General features: G+C 41.9%; 1 protein-coding gene across 1 annotated transcript in view; it reads left to right on the forward strand.

Moving 5' to 3' along the window:
- Positions 1-16659, forward strand: part of LOC123944049 (formin-1-like) — a 285601-nt gene that overhangs the window by 259804 nt on the left and 9138 nt on the right. The window contains exon 16 of the mRNA XM_046008733.1: positions 14490-14574. Within this exon, the coding sequence (XP_045864689.1) occupies positions 14490-14574 (85 nt within the window). The remainder of the gene's footprint in view (positions 1-14489; positions 14575-16659) is intronic.

Raw genomic sequence — 16659 nt, forward strand, 5'->3', positions numbered from 1 at the left:
CCATACTGACCCATTATAATCACCCAAAGTCCATTGTTTACTATAGGGTTTGCTGTTGGTGTACTTCCTATGGATTCAACGTATATCCTTCATGATTGTATCATACGGAGTATTTTTACTGCCCTAAAAATCTGTGCTCCATCTACTGACCCTCCCCTCCCCCCAAACCCTGGAAACCACTGATCCTTTTACTATTTCCATAGTTTTGCTTTTCCAGAACATTTACTCATTTTTTAAAAAGATTTATTTATTTGAGAGAGAGACAGCATGAGTGGGAGGGACAGAGGGAAAGGGAGAGAGAATCTCAAGCAGACTCCACACTGAGCATGGAACCCAAGGCAGGGCTGGATCCCACCCTGAGATCATGACCTGAGCTGAAACCAAGAGTTAGATGCTTAACTCACAGCACCACCCAGGTGCCCCAACATTTACTCATTTTTTTAAACACTAAAATTAACCCCATTGTTTGGAGTACAGACCACAACCTGAACCATGATTTGATATCAGTTATATCCAGATGCCAATTAATTGCCTACATGACTTTTTTCATTTAAAAAAAGTGTCTGGGTGGCTCAGTCGGTTGGGTGTCTGCCCTCAGCTCAGGTCATGATCCCAGGACCCTGGGATCAAGCCCCCAGAGGGGGGCCCTGCTCAGTGGGAGAGTCTCCCTCATGCCCCTGATCATGCTGTCTCTCATTCTCAACTAAATAAATAAGATCTTTAAAAAAAAAAAAAAATCATGACCTAACCCAAAAAATAAATATTCCAGCTTAAAAAAAGGGCAGAAGACATGAGTAGACATTTTCCCAAAGAAGACATATAGATGACTAGTAGATACATGAAAGGATGCTCAATGTCACTCATCATCAGGGAACTAAAAATCAAAACTACAATGAGATATCACCTCACACCTGTCATAATGGCTAAAATAACAACACAGGAAACAGCAACTGTTGGTGAGGAAGAGGAGGAAGAGAACCCTCTTGCACTATTGGTGGGAATGCAAACTGCTGCACCCACTCTGGAACAGTATGGAGTTTCCTCAAAAAATTAAAAATAAAACTACCCAATGATCTATCAGTTCACTACTAGGTATTTACCCAAAGGATACAAAAATATTGATTCAAAGGAATCATACTTGTTATTCAAAAGTAAATAGGTTGACAGTCTTGTTACAATTCAGACAGCTATTTGGAATGGGAAAGAGCAGATGATTAAAAAAAAAAAACCCACAAACAATAAAACATTAATTAGAGTCACAAAATTAAACTGGGAGGAGCATTAGGCAGTGTTTTAATTACATGGATCCATTTCATTTTCACTCTCGGTTTTAAAAGCAAAGAAAGCAAATAGAAATTGGGGAGTAGAATAGAACCGAAATCAGGAAGATCAAGCAAAATTCCAAGCAAGGCCATTAAAAAAATGAACCATAATGAAATGTGAGCTAACTCCTACCTTTATGAGAGAGCAGTCAGTGGGTAGTCCAGTGGGCTCTTATTTTTCCCCATATTTCAGCTCATCTAGATCTTTCCCCACAGTTCTTGTCTGTGCATATTTGTCAGATACTATTGATCTCGCTGCCTTAGAACATACCTGGAAAGTAACAAACAGAGGAGAGTGGTAGAGCTGGCCATGTTTTGATTTAAAGATTTGATATTTTATTAGAGCCCCAAAGCTGGAATCTGGTGGTCATGGCTATCCTAAGAATTGGCCTCTCAGTCTGTTGTCCTCTTACTCTGTTGCCCAGGTCTGAGATGTCCCTGGACCGTTCTTTAGGAAGAAGACTTCTGTTGGCTCATTCTCCTGGAGAGGAGGGTTATTTTTTTTCTCTTTCCCCCTAGAGGCTTTGATGGGTTTCACTGAAGTCCATACACTGGGGTATTCTAATTCTTTTTTCTTTAGATGGGGTTCTTTTTGTCCAATTGAAAACATACATGAGACCCCAATATACAAAATAGAAAAAATGAAGCTTTTCTAGCTGAGGCGGGGTTTGTAGATACTGGGATCTAGTGGGTCACTTATTTCTCTCTCCTCTCCCTGAGACGTCTTTGCTGAATGTTAAGGCTCTTAAGAAAACAGTTGGAAAACACTGCTCTAAAGTATTGGTCTTCCCGGGGCGCCTGGGTGGCCCAGTGGGTTAAGCCGCTGCCTTCGGCTCAGTCATGATCTCGGGGTCCTGGGATCGAATCCCGCATCGGGCTCTCTGCTCGGCGGGGAGCCTGCTTCCCTCTCTCTGTCTCTCTGCCTGCCTCTCTATCTACTTGTGATCTCTCTCTGTCAAATAAATAAAATAAAATCTTAAAAAAAAAAAAAGTATTGGTCTTCCCATAGTGACAATGAATATAAAACAGCCCACCTCCTGGGTCTCTGTCTGAGCTCTTGACTGGCTGGTGTGCTCAATTCCTCTCGTCATGAATGAAAGCACTTCTATTATTATAAACAGCATGATGATTTCAGTATTTTCTGCCTTGTATACTACGAACCAATGAAATGCTGGATGTCAAAAGAATAAAGTCATTGTCCTCCTTCAGTCTCATCGATGGCTGGGTCCTGACTTGGTTTGATTTAGCTGTGGGCATATAAACCAGCCTGTAGAAAGCTTAACATATATCCAGTATAAACTCTCCCAGAAAATGAGTTTACGATAGTGGGGAACAAGCCTATGAGTGGAAAGGCATGTCACTCTTTGTATTTCACTTAGCTGCCTTGTGACCCCAGATCTCTGATGGGTGGGAAAAAAAAGTAAAATTTTGTAGATTATCCATCTCTTTTCAATGATAGAAGGGAATGATGTCCTGTGCCGCGTCTACTTTCTAAGCAGAAGCAGACTTCCTTCCCCAGATAGTTCTAATATGAAACCAAGGTTGCAGATAGCATCTATAGAGTAAGGACTAAGCAGGAACCTCAGAAGACATGAGTCCCAGCCCCATCTCATACTTTCATCTTTCCTTAGTAGTTTTTGGCAGCACTTGAAATTTACCAGGACCCTCAATAACGCATTAGGGATTCATTATAATGAGAAAGAAGAAAAGCTAGGGGTTTCAGTAGTCAGTTTTACCAAGGCATTTATGAATTGAGCATAGTTATTTTCTTTTTCTATCTTCTTGGTCTGATTTTCTCCCTATACTTCAGATTTTTTTTTTTCTTTTTGAAGACGGTACCATGGAACTTTGAAATCAAGTCTAGATATTTGTCTGTGAGTAATCATGAGCAACTATGTGTGATTTTCTAGAGTAAATATTTAGACCAGAAACAAAAATAGAACCAATACCTGGGCCAGAACCAAAAGCAAGTCCATATGCGGAGCTAAGGGGGAGATGGAGCATGCAAGGTGGCTGGCAACTATCTAACCAGTTCTCTCTAACTCAGCAGGAAAGCTCTTACCTCCTAAGAGAGAGAAGCCAATTTCAGGCTCAGAGAAATTTGTATCAGCCTCTCTGAACCTCAGTCTTCTTTTGGGTGATGTCATGTGGATACTTTTAGGAATCCTGGAATGTATACATAAGTTGACATGTATAAATATTTAGCACATTTGGGTGGCCTTGAACACCCTTTCTTTTTGCTTATTCGGGACTCAATCAGCTCATCAGTAACTAAAACAAGATTTTCAATGTTTTAACCACCACCACCACCACCACCCCCCCAGGATAAATGTAAAAGCTAATTATTCTACAACTCTGGATATTTACTATTTAGACTTGTTCAAGGTGGGGGAGGGGGACTACCAATGCCAATCATTTGTCACATAGATATTTGCTAACAACTGACTTGTGCGTGGCAGAGCGCTTGATGAAGGAAGAGGGAGGAGACCCAGATGGGCACAAAGCATGACCATTGTCCTCAAGTAGCTCCCATGGTTTGAGGGAAATCAGACACCTATACGGTCCTAAGATGAAAAGTCCTTAAGTGCCTGAAGAGAGACGCAAAGTGCTCTTTCACTTGAGAAAAGAGCAATTACTTCTGCCTAAGAGAGATGAAGGAAGCTTTCATGACTTTGGCACTTAAGCTGAGAGCACAAGAATGGGAAGAATTTGAACTCATGGAAATGAGTAAGAAAGTCATCAGGGGACCAGTAAGAGCAACATGCCAAGGGGAGAAAAGCTTGCTGTGAGGAGCAGTGAGTAATTCACCTGGGAGCGGGAGCACATGAGAGAGGGGAAGGAAGGGGTATTTGTAAGTGATCATATACAGTATGTGGTGGGAAGCATGGGTGCTATTCTTGCTTTTAACAGAGCTGAGGCTCAGAGGGTGAAGTGATTGTCCAAGGACAATGTAAAACCAGATCTGCGTCTGAAAACGTTAAGACAGACTAGCAAACTGAAGTTTAGAACAGGGCAACTTTGATTGCCATTGTAGGGAATTTGAATCCTCTATAGTACTTCAGGGTTTAGCAAACTATGGCCTGTGGCCAAATTCGGCACACTACCGGTTTTTGTAAGTAAGGTTTGTGAGGACACGGCATTGCATGGCTATTCATTCATGTATATTTTTTGTGCTTTCTTCCACACCACATCAGCAGAGTTGAGGAGTCACAGAGATCATACAGCCCAAAAGGGGGGAGGGAATGGGGGGATGGGCAAAATGAGTGAAGGGGAGAGAGGGATACAGGCTTCCAGTTAGGAAGTGAATAGGTCACAGGAATAAAAGGCTCAGCATAAGGAATACAGTCAATGCTTCGTGATAGCATCCTATGATGGCAGATGGTAGCTATACTTGCGAGGGGTGGGGCAACAGTATAATTTATAGAGATGTGAAAATGCTATGCTGTAAACCTGAAATTCCTGTAGCATAATAAAATAATAATAATAATAATAATAGTTAGGGAAAAGCTATAGAAAATCAGTATTAATTCCCACTCACAATCTTCTAGCTATTGTAAAAGGATCTTAACTGGTCTGCATTATTTTCCGTTTTATAGATCAACCTTAAAACTGGATAGGCATCTACTTTTAAGATAGGATACCCTTAAAATCAACAACTTGATGATATTTATAGATCTTAAATATAGAACCTGGATAGCCCAAATGATCTATATTGGAATTGTCTGGGATACAGCTGCAAGTCAGATAGTAAAGAAAAATAAAGTAACTTGTCCTACCAAAAAAAAAAAAAAAAAAAAACAGAACAAAACAAAAAACACTTAAAATATTTACTCTGGCCCATTGCAGAAAACCTTTGCTAACCTCAGCTCTAGTTGATTGAGAATTACTGAAAGTTTTCTAGAAGGTAAGTGGCATTCGCAGGGTCACACATTACTGATTGAGACCATGCTTATCAACGGGATGGAGGGAAGGAACTAGATCCATTAGAAGACTATTTCGGTGGTCTGGGCTCTCATCTGTTCACTCCCAGATTGTTCCACTAGCCTTCCAGCAAGGCTCTCAGCCAAAATTTGGAAGCTTCGAGAGTTCAGGCAGGCAACAACAACGAGGGACTTGCCCTGCATGTGAGAAAGACATCTGTGCGGACAAGCTGATCGATGGCCCCGCCTGACCCCCAGGACCACCGGACGCCAAGGAGCGACAGGAAGTATCAGAAACAGAGGCTGCCATGCAGAAATGTCACTCGATGTTGCCGTCCCTTGCAAGCGTGTGAAAGAGGTCAGAACGCTAACTTTTTATGTGAAGCCACTGTGCGTGCAAATGTCAGCGGCGGAATTCCGGTGTCAGCCTCCTGCATCTAAGTCTATGAAAGTCCTCTGAAGTCGATCACAGGGCAAACCTCCGTTTTGCAGTCTCTGCGCACTTAACTCCCAAGACACTGACCCAGAGTCCCTTTCGTGGGCTCCCCAGCAGCAGCTCCCGTGGCTTCTTCAGTAGGAATAGGACACTGTGCCCACAGGTTTTGGAGACTGTCTGACAGACGGATGGACTGACTCACCTGGTCAGAGCAGTTTTGAAGTCCAACCTATATGCTCTGTCATCCCATAGTGCGTAACGTGGCCACACTCTCAGAACACTGAAGTGCTTATTTCCTATCAGAGGTATGATACAAAAGCCGCTGGCAAACCCCTTGCCCTCTGAAAGTGATGTGGGCTGTAACGCCCAGGACCTAGAGCAAACCTAGTGAGAAGCTGCTGGTCGGGATCTTGCAGGATCAGCCTTGAGCAGCGACCATGTGCTTTTCAGGTGAGATGAAGGGACTTTCTGTTTCAGTGGGCCTTAATGGACTTAAGTATTTTCCCCCCGACCTGCTTGCTGCTGGACCGTTTACAGTTTAGAGATTACTCACTTAGTCATGCACTTACTCTGTATTTATTGGCCACTTACTATATACCAGGCACCGTGCCAAATGCTGAGGAAAGATAGGCAGTGACGTCCAACTGAACTTTAGAGAAGCTCCAATTCAGTGTAGAAGGGGGGAGAGGGTGCATGAGAATGATCACAATGCAGTGAGATGTGGGATCCCTCAAGGGGAGGTACCAACCCTCTCCAGCCAAATATTACTTTCTTTCTTTTTTTTTTTTTTTCAAATATTACTTTCTTTATGTAAAAATGTGCCCTGGGGAAAAAAGGTTGAAAAATACTCTACTTTGCTAATGAAATGACTTTAAATGTCCTAGAAAGTCTTAGGCAGGACCAACTACATAATTTGTGGAGCCCCTTGTTGAAAAACTCAGAATTTCAAACCAGTGCCAGCAGAGCATCGAACCAGGTGGCCCCATGTCACTGAACAGGATACAATGCCTGCCAAGTCCCGTGGGCTCAGCATTTTCAAGAAAACCAAGGGAGCAGAATTTGGAGAAAGGATTTTTTTCCCCCAGTTTTGTTCTATGGGCTTCCATTCATTTATGACACTTACATGCATACCAGGTACCATATCACGGGTTAGGGTCACTGCAGTGAAATACAGCTACCCTCCCTATCCTCAGGTACCTCCAGCCTTGCTGAGAACTTCACCTGTGATGATTTTCATGATCTGGTCCTGTTATGTCTTGGCATATTAAGTAATCTCAGAAAAATATTAAACCTTCCAGTGAGCCTAACTTTACCTTTTTAAATATATAGTAGATTGAAAATACAATTTTTTGTACTCTGGACTCTGAAAATACAATTTTTGAATGCATTTTTCTATAGGGAACAAATATTTTGGTGATCAGAAAAAGAAAGTAAATATGAAAAAATATGCTTACTCAGAAGTTGTATAATATTTGAAATTTAATTTTTATTTATTGTGTTACGTTAGGAAGTTTAAAAAAGAGAAATGTAGGGGAACACATGCAGCCTTTATCTTGAAGTTTTAATACAAGCACACCTTGTCTTATTGTGCTGTACTTCACTGTCCCTCACACACACTGTGTTTTTACAAAGCAAGGGTTCATGACAACCCGCATCATGATAGCAAGTCCGTGGGCACCATTTTCCCAACAACATTTGCTCACTTCACGTCTCTGGTGTTACATTTGGTAATTCTCACGCTTCAAACTTTTTCATTGCGATTCTATTTGTTATGGTGGTCTGTAATCAGTGCTCTTTGGTGTTACTATTGTAACTGTTCTGGACGCCATAGACCACGCCCATATTAGATGGTGAGGTTAATAAATGTTGTGTGTGCTCTGACTACTCCACCAAACAGCCGTTCCCCCCGTCTCCCTCTTTCGCCTCAGGCCTCCCTACTCCTTGAGACACAAGAACATTGAAATTAGGCTAATTAATAACCCCACAGTGGCCTCTAAGTGTTCAAATGAAAGGAAGAGTCACACACGCATCTCTCACTTTAAATCAAAAGCTTGGAATGATTAAGCTTAGCCGAAGAAGGCGTGTCAAAAGCCAAGGTAGGCTGAAAGCTAGGCCTCTTACACCAAACAGCCAAGCTGTGAATGTAAAGGAAAAGTTCTTGAAGGAAATTAAAAATGCTCCCCCAATGAACATGTGATTATTAAGAAAGGGAAGTAGCCTTATTGCTGATACGGAGGAAGTCTGAGCGGTGTGGACAGAAGATCAAACCAGTCACAACATTCCCTAAATCAAAGCCTAATCCAGGGAAAGACCCTAAATTTCTTCCTAAATTCTGTGAGGGCTGAAAGAGGTTGTTCATGAGGTTGCAGGTAAGAGACCATCTCCCTAACACAAAAGTACAATGTGAAGCAGTAAGTGCTGATGTGGAAGGTAGAGCAAGTTATCTAGGAGAGCCGGCTGAGAGCATTACTACAGATGGCTACATAAAACAAGAAATTTTTAGTGTAGAGAAAGCAGTCTTCTGTTGGAAAAACATGCCATCTAGGACTCTCATAGCTTAAGAGGGGAAGTCAATGTCTTGCTTCAAAGCTTTTTCAAAAGAGAAATGGACTCTCTTATTGGGGGCCAATGCCGCTGGTGACCTTAAGTTAAAGCCAGTGTTCACCTAACATTCTGAAAACCCTAGGACCTTTAAGAATTATAATGTATCTACTCTACCTGTATAGTCCATAAATGGAACAACAAAGCTTGGATGGTGGCACATCTGTTTACAGCATGGTTTACTGAAGATTTTATGCCTGCTGTTGAGACCTACTGTTCAGAAAGAAGATTCCTTTCACAATATGACTGCTCGTTGACAATGCAGCTGGTCACCCAAGAACTCCATTGGAGAGGTACAACAAGAAGAATGTTGTTTTCGTGCCTGCAAACACAGTACCCGTTCTGGAGCCCCTGGATCAAGGAGCAATTTTTATTTTCAAGTCTTGTCATTTAAGAAATATATTCCATGAGACTATAGCTGCCACAGTTAGTGATTCCTCTGTGGCTCTGGGCAAAGTAAGTTGAAAACCTTCTGAAAAGGATTCACCATTCTAGATGCCATGAAGAACATTAGAGACTCATGCGAAGAGGGCAGAATACCAACATTAACAGGAGTTTGGAGCAAGTGGATTCCAATCCTCATGAATAACGTTGAGGGTCCAAGACTGCAGTGGAGGGAATAAGTGCAGATGTGGTAGAAAGAGCAAGAGACTGAGAATTAGAAGTGGAGCCCGGAGATATGACCAATATGACCTAGAGATATGACCAATATGAATTGCTGCAATCTTACGATAAAGTTTTAATGGATGAGGAGTTGCTTCTTATCAATGAACAAAGAAAGTATTTTCTGAGATGGAATCAACTTTTGGAGAAAAATTATGTGAAGACCAATGAAATGACAACTAAGGATTTAGAAAATTACATAACCTTAGTTGGTAAAACAGCAGCAGGATTTGGGAAGGTTGACTTTTTTTTTTTTTTTTAAGATTTTATTTACTTATTTGACAGAGAGAGAGGGATCACAAGTAGGCAGAGAGGCAGGCAGAGAGAGAAAGGGAAGCAGGCTCCCCTCTGAGCAGAGAGCCCGATGTGGGCCTCAATCCCAGGACCCTGAGATCATGACCTGAGCCGATGGCAAAGGCTTTAACCCACTGAGCCACCCAGGAGCCGCGAGAGGATTGACTCTTAATTTTAAAAGAAATTCTACTGTGGATAAAATGCTACCAAACAGCATCTCGTGCTGTAGAGAAACCATTCACAATAGGAAGAGTCAACTGATGAGCCCAACTTTACTGCTGTCTTATTTTAAGAAATTGCCACAGTTGGGGCGCCTGGGTGGCTCAGTGGGTTAAAGCCTCTGCCTTCGGCTCTGGTCATGATCCCAGGGTCCTGGGATCGAGCCCCACATCGGGCTCTCTGCTCCGCGGGGAGCCTGCTTCCTCCTCTCTCTCTGCCTGCCTCTCTACCTAGTTGTGATTTCTCTCTGTCAAATAAATAAAATATTTAAAAAAAAAAAAAAGAAATTGCCACAGTGACTTCAACCCTGGTCAGTCAGTAGCCATGAACATCTAGGTAAGACCCTCTACCAACAACACAAAGATTACAACTCTCTGAAAGCTCAGATGTTGGTTAGCATGTTTTAGCAGTAAGGTATTTTTAAAATAAGGTATGTACATTTTTTAGACATAACATTATCACTCAGTAGACTATAATATAGTATAAATATAACTTTAAATGCACTGTGAAACCAAAAAAAAAAAAAAAAAACCATTTGACTCTCTTTATTGCAATAATGGCTTTATTGCAGTGGCCTGAAACTAAACTCGCAATGTCTCCAAGGTATCCCTGAAGCTTCTCTTATTTTATTTGGTTGAGATATTTTGCCATACCTACACCAAAGTTCAGCTTCTAGATATAGCTTTTACTTTAAAAAAAAAAAAGATTTTATTTATTTATTTGTCAGAGAGAGGGAGAGAGAGAACATAAGAAGGGGGAGCAGCAGGCAGAGGGAGAAGCAGGCTCCCCACTGAGTGGGGAACCCAATGTGGGATTGATCCCAGGACTCTAGGATCATGACATGAACCGAAGGCAGACACTTAACTGACTGAGCCACCCAGGCATCCCTAGATGGGACTTCTAAAATCTGTGTTCAGATCTGAAAAATTAAAGTGAATTCTTTGGTTTGCTTTCAGGACACATCTTAATGATATTCCTGCAGGATAGTACTTTGCTAACAGCCCTACTTACTTCATTTGTTGTCAGAAACTCTTGTCATGCATTCTTAAGGAGTTCCTTTACCTCTGTGATGGAAGATTCCATAACGGTTACTCCTTATGGACCGCTTGCTACCCACCTGGTATACTAACCATTTTGCATATATTAATTCATTTAATCTTCCCATTAATACCTTGTGGTTGACATTAACCTCCATTTTATAGATAGGGAAACTGAAATTTAGAAAAGTTGACTAAGTTGCTCCAAGTCTTCTAATAACTGGCAAGAGTTAGAATCAAGTCTTAACTGATGCTGAAACTTGGTCCCACAAAGCTGTGCCTTTTCCCCACCCACTGTGCCTTCTAAGAGCGCCCTGTGAAAGGGAGATGATAAAATGGAAGGAAAAAGTTTGGAGAAGAGTAGGGTGGAGTCCCTGGGATCTGAGCTGTCCTGGCAACTCTAGGGTGTCTGTGACTGCCTGTAGTCTGCAAAGCCATCACTGACCAGTAGCGAAAGGTTTGCTGTGGGTACAGGACCTTAGATTGGCTCCCCTCCCTTCTGCCTCCACATCCTCAACCACTGCCTCACTCTGACGTGCTGAGAACAAGGAGAGTGGCACCAGGGCTGCCAAGGGATGTGAGAATCAGGGAAAGGCTGTGAGCAGGAGCATGGTCTAAGACCAACTCCAAAACAAGAGACCAGAATTCTTAGGGGGAAAGGAACTACTGAAGCTAAAGATGACCCCCGACCAAAAACTCCCTAAAAATCAGGAGGTCTGGAGGGAAATAGTACCTCCAAACCATTTCATTGGAATTGGAATTAAACAGTCACTGACAGGTATGTTCTTTGAAAACACATCTTGCTGGAGAGAAGCCAAGAACAGGTGATTCTGCGAACTGTAGTCTCATCTACTGCACCATCATCTTGGTTTGCAAATCCTTTAATAGTCAGAGGGTCCAGTGTGGTCTGACCTGGATTGGATCCTTTGGGTGCATTCCCTTCTTGTGTGAGTATAGTCGTGTGATTGCTGCAAATGGAAACATCTAGAAACATTGAGTGGTGTATACACTCAGACCTGTGTCAGTGTTGAGAAGGGCGCATTCTCCGGGCAGCTCTGAAGATATATTTCTTGGGTTATATAAATCATTACTCATCTTTGTCTCATTTTTATTTTGTTTCTGATATGCAAGTCAGCATGTTGAATTCATTGTAACTTGTGCATGTGGACAGGGAGATTGGATTACTAAACATGGGTTTTAAGTAAACTGGGTAAAATTAGCTAAGTGAAGAAGTAAGGCACTCAACTACTTCTTCGATATTAAGCAAGTATATGATTGATATTGGGCAAAAGATTTTCATTTGAGACCCTAAAGCAAAAGTGTTTGTTTGTTTGTTTGTTTGAAGGTCTGGGTTGCTGGATCTTTAATATTTTGAAAGTATTTTTGAAAAAAAATTTGAAAATAAAGAAACATACAGAGGGTATTGTAACACATCCATAGTCCCACCACTTAGAATTAACCATTAACATATTGCTAGATATTCAATATTTTATAATAAAAAAACAAGTATTACAGGTAAAAGTGAAATTCTGTTTGACCCCATGCCATTCTCTTCTTCTATTTTTCTAATGATAAGCTCTATCATGAAACTAGTGAGTATCTTTCCATTCTCTATATAAATATACGTAGGTGTTTGTATGTGTGTTTATATGCACTTACACTCGTCCATGAACAATATTGTTTTGTGAACACTGTTTATACATGTTCCACATACCCAATAATAACAGTAGGAAACCGACAGTAAGTGATAACACTGTGTCAGGAGCTGCAGTAGAGATAGTCTCGGTCCTTTCAATGACTCCATGGAGTAGCACGATTATTAGAGGTTACTTGCCAAGGGTCTCACAACTCATAAGTGGTGGGGTTAAGAATTAATCCCACCATCAGGCTCTGGAGCCCAAGCTCTTGACCATCATACTAGATGGCCACTTCAATGTATCACTCTATAGATTTCTTCCGTCTCTCAATACCATGTTTCTGATATCTCTAATTTTTGGGTTTTAAATCTAGTTCATTCCTTTTCACAGTTATACCATATTCCATTAAATGAGTATAGTATATAAGTAGCATTGTAAGGGGGTTAGGACCTGGAAAATACCAATATTGAAACTTTCCGTCTCACCAGGCTGGGTGAGAATTAAATGGTTGAATTCAAATAAAGCAGACAGAACCGTGCCTGGCACTGAGTAAGCACCCAATAAATGTTGGCTGGTATTATTTGCTATTGTCATCTATGCATTATTCTAAGGATCGTAATCATTAGGTTGCTTCCAATTTTCTGTTATTGCATATATTGCCCCAGAGAACGCCCTGTGTCTGCGTATGTAGGTTTCTTTTGGTTTTCTCCCTAGAAGAGGAACTGATGGTTCATAAAGTGTGCATGTTCTCGGTGGCACTAATATTGCCAAAGCCAGCTCTGCCAGTCGACACTCCTCCCAAATGAACTGTTTGGTTCCATTTCCCCATAACCTAAGAAGAGTTGATATTGTCTAACTATTGGATGTGTAAATCTGATGCTATAATTCATATACTATGAAGTGTGCCCTTTTAAAGTGTGCAACTCAATGGTCTCACCAGGATGTGCCACCAGCATCGCTACCCAATTCTAGGAGAAACCCCTCTATCCATTAGCAGTCATTCCCCCCCTCACTGCAGCCCCTATTCAATCTCTGTAGATTTGCCTATTCTGGACAGTTCCTAGCAACGCAATCTTATGTAGATTTTTGAAGCTCTTCCATGCTGTAGTGTGTATCAGCTCTTTGTTCTTTTTCATCGCCCAGTAATATTCCAGTGTGTGGCCAGACCACATTTAGTTTATCCATAGCCATTGTTCCTTCTCTTGGCCATTATGAATAATGTTGCTATAAACCTCTATGAAAACTTTGGTATGACTGTATATTTTCATTTTCTTGGATATGCCTACATATTTATAGAGCTAGCCATGGAATTACTGGGTCATATGATAGCTGTGCTTAACGTTTTGAGACACTGCTAAAGCGACTACACCATTTTATATAATCCCCTCAGCAAGCTATGAGGGTTCCAGTTTCACCCACATCTGTACCTACAACACTTGTTACTATCTTTCTTTTTAGTTCCAGCCATGCTACGTAGTGTCATCTTGCGGCTTAGATGAGTATTGCCCTCATGACTGATGAGGTTGAGCATTTTTTTAAAGATTTTTTATTAATTTATTTGACACATAGAGAGATCACAAGTAGGCAGAAAGGCAGGCAGAGGGGGAGGGGGAAGCAAGCTCCCCGTCGAGCAGAGAGCCCGATGTGGGACTCGATCCCAGGACCCTGAGATCATGACCTGAGCCAAAGGCAGAGGCTTAACCTACTTAGCCAGCCATGGAGGTTGGGCATCTTTAATAGGCTTATTAGCCTTCTGTATGTCATCTTTGGTCCATTTTTTTCATTGGGCAGTTGGTCTTTTGATTTGAGTTATGAGAGTTCTTCCCATGTTCTGAATACACTCCCTAGAAGTATCCCATATCGGATATATGATTTACAAAGATTGTCTCCCATCTTGTGGGATGTCTTTTTGCTCTATTGATATGAATCAACATATTTTAATATTTGTAGTTTTCATATGCTTCCTCAAAGCTTCCATTTTCAGAATTGTCTCTGTATTATCTGCTGAGTGGATCACAAGCCAGAGAGCCTTAAGTGTTCACTGAGACTAAAGCGAGGGCATGTAGCATTCCATAGATCTGAAGAAGCTCCTGCTTTGGTCACCTGAGATCATCTAGGGGAGTCCCTCAGTCAGCAAAGGAAATTCAGTTTTGATAACCTAGAAAATATGCCTTCACACCTGATTAGAGTTCAAATTTGATCACTTAAAGGCACTAAGAACCCATACATTGTATTTCCACACTGCCAGTTGGTTAATTCAAAAGCATTTGGATACTGTTTAACCTGGCCTCTTCCTCTCTCTCCCTCTCTCTCTCTCTCTACTGCTGCTCTCCCCTCCCCACTCCCTGTTTCAATTTCAGATTGAAAATGGCTCAGGAATCAGTCAGCAAGCTGACATCAGAGAAGAAAGTGGAGACAAAGAAAATCAATCCCACGGCTAGTCTGGTGAGACGCATGTTTCAACATAACCTCAAGATTTTTCATTATAACTGAGGTGCAGCCGGGAGTGTGTCTGAATTTAAAGGATAAAACTCAGAGAAATGAGTAGTGTCCAGATTCTCAGTTCCCATCCCAGAATAGCCTAGGTAAGAAGAGAGTGAGGAACAAAACCCGACTTCCTGGACTTCCTGCCGTCTCCCAGCAAAACCAACACAGATCGTTTCCTGATCCGGCAAATTTAGTCACTTGCCATGTCACACCCTTCCACACCCCAGGCCGGCATCTGCTTATCTCAGAGCACCTTTCTTCCTAATTGGTTGAGCATTTAAGAAAGGGGTAGAGATTATACTCTTTAGATAATTGGGAAAACCCAGGTGCAGAAAGATACAGCCTACCTAGGATCACTTCACAAATGAGTAACAGAAGCCAAGCCCAGGCTCTTGGTCCCCTGATGTCCCTCCAGGAGCTGGAAACTTAGAAGCTAGTTGGCCTTTGCGCCTGAAAGGGGAAGTTGTCCTCCACTTTCCCATTGGGAAGGTTCACAGTGAAGCTCTACTTATACACTAGAGACAATAGCAGAGCTACATGGTTAGGAACCCAAGATGTTGGGGTTCAGATCCCAGCTTAGCCACTTACTAGTTGTAAAACCTTGGTGAAGTTATTTTGCTTCTTTTGGGAAATAAGAGAAATAATACCACCTTTACTTTAGGACAATTTTGAGGAAATGGAGAGAAATAGAAAGTAGCGTATAATAACTTAAAAATGTTGGCTGTTTTCTGTTATTACAAATTTTGGCAGAATTAGTTGGCCCTGCCCTGGAGAACAGCAGTGAGTGATAAGGGGACCATCGCTCTCCTCTGCTGATTTTCAGACCCTACCTCCCCTGTGCCCTGGCATCCCACAGCTACTTATTCTTATCCTTTTGAGTTTTGAGGACCATTTGCCAGCTACTTTAAACCTTCTGACCATCTAAATGAGGTTTAAGTAGTGAAGTGAGATTTTTTTTTCTGTTGATTGGCTGGGGTGTCTCTCACTCACAACAGCCCCATCAGCAGCTAAATGAATGTTGAGTGAAGTGTAGAGAAGTCGGGGCCCTACAGCTGGAGCGTGGAAAGCTGCGGTTAGTGTGCACAGCTCCTGAATGGACACATGCTCTGTGCCCCTTTGGTGGTGTGTCCAGGACATTCACTTGTATGATTTTTGGTGAGAATGTCTTCCACCCTGAGTTTTGTCTTCCTCGTCAGTCAGCCTACACTCCTTTCCCCCAGCCCCCTTACTTGGGCCTCTACCCTAACTTTTGGAGACAAATCTTATTTCCAGGGGCACAGAATGGATTCAGCCCTGGAGACAAAGAGGAAACAGTGGGTTTACTGTGACTTTTTTTTTTTTTTTTTTAGTAGGTGACCTCCACTGTGAGCTTGCTCCCAGTTGCAATCCTCAACTTGTTAGGATGGTTTCTTTTGTTGTTGTTTATTTGGGAATTTGGGAAGAGCTCGTAAACTGATTCCTGATTCAAGTTCACAAGGAAGAGATGGGATCCAGACTCAGGATGGGTGTTCAGAAATCACCGGCTTGAGTTATATATAGGCCACCCTAGTAGCTCAGTGTATCACATCTCATAGGTGACAAGCAGCTGATGATCTGTTTACAAAGATCTCTGTGCAAAGGAATATACCTCTTCCATTTCTTTTTTTAGCCTTTTATGTGCCCATCCAAAGAGCAGATATACCCATTCTCGCTATGCTAAATATTTTGTTCCTCTAAAGTCCTAGAAACGGTGAGGATCCTCATTTCTGTTTTGTACTCTTATCTGTATCTGTATCTTGCCAGCAGACCTTCGTGTCCTTCATCTTTGGAAGGTTGTCACTGGGCAGGAAGCTCAGGGAGAGCAGAGCAGAACATCCACGGCAAAATGGAATTTCCTCCCTCCTGCATGGATTACGTCTGCTCCTCTTCCATTTTGCATCGCCTTTGTTTAGTTCCACCATCTTGACCACATGCAGATGTATTCAATTGGGGAAACTGATTTTTTCCTATTTAGATTCCCCAGAAACTATTTCTTAAGCATTCCCTAATCCCATTAGTAGACGG

Source organism: Meles meles, chromosome 6, assembly GCF_922984935.1.
Source record: "Meles meles chromosome 6, mMelMel3.1 paternal haplotype, whole genome shotgun sequence".
Classification (NCBI taxonomy): Eukaryota; Metazoa; Chordata; class Mammalia; order Carnivora; family Mustelidae; genus Meles; species Meles meles.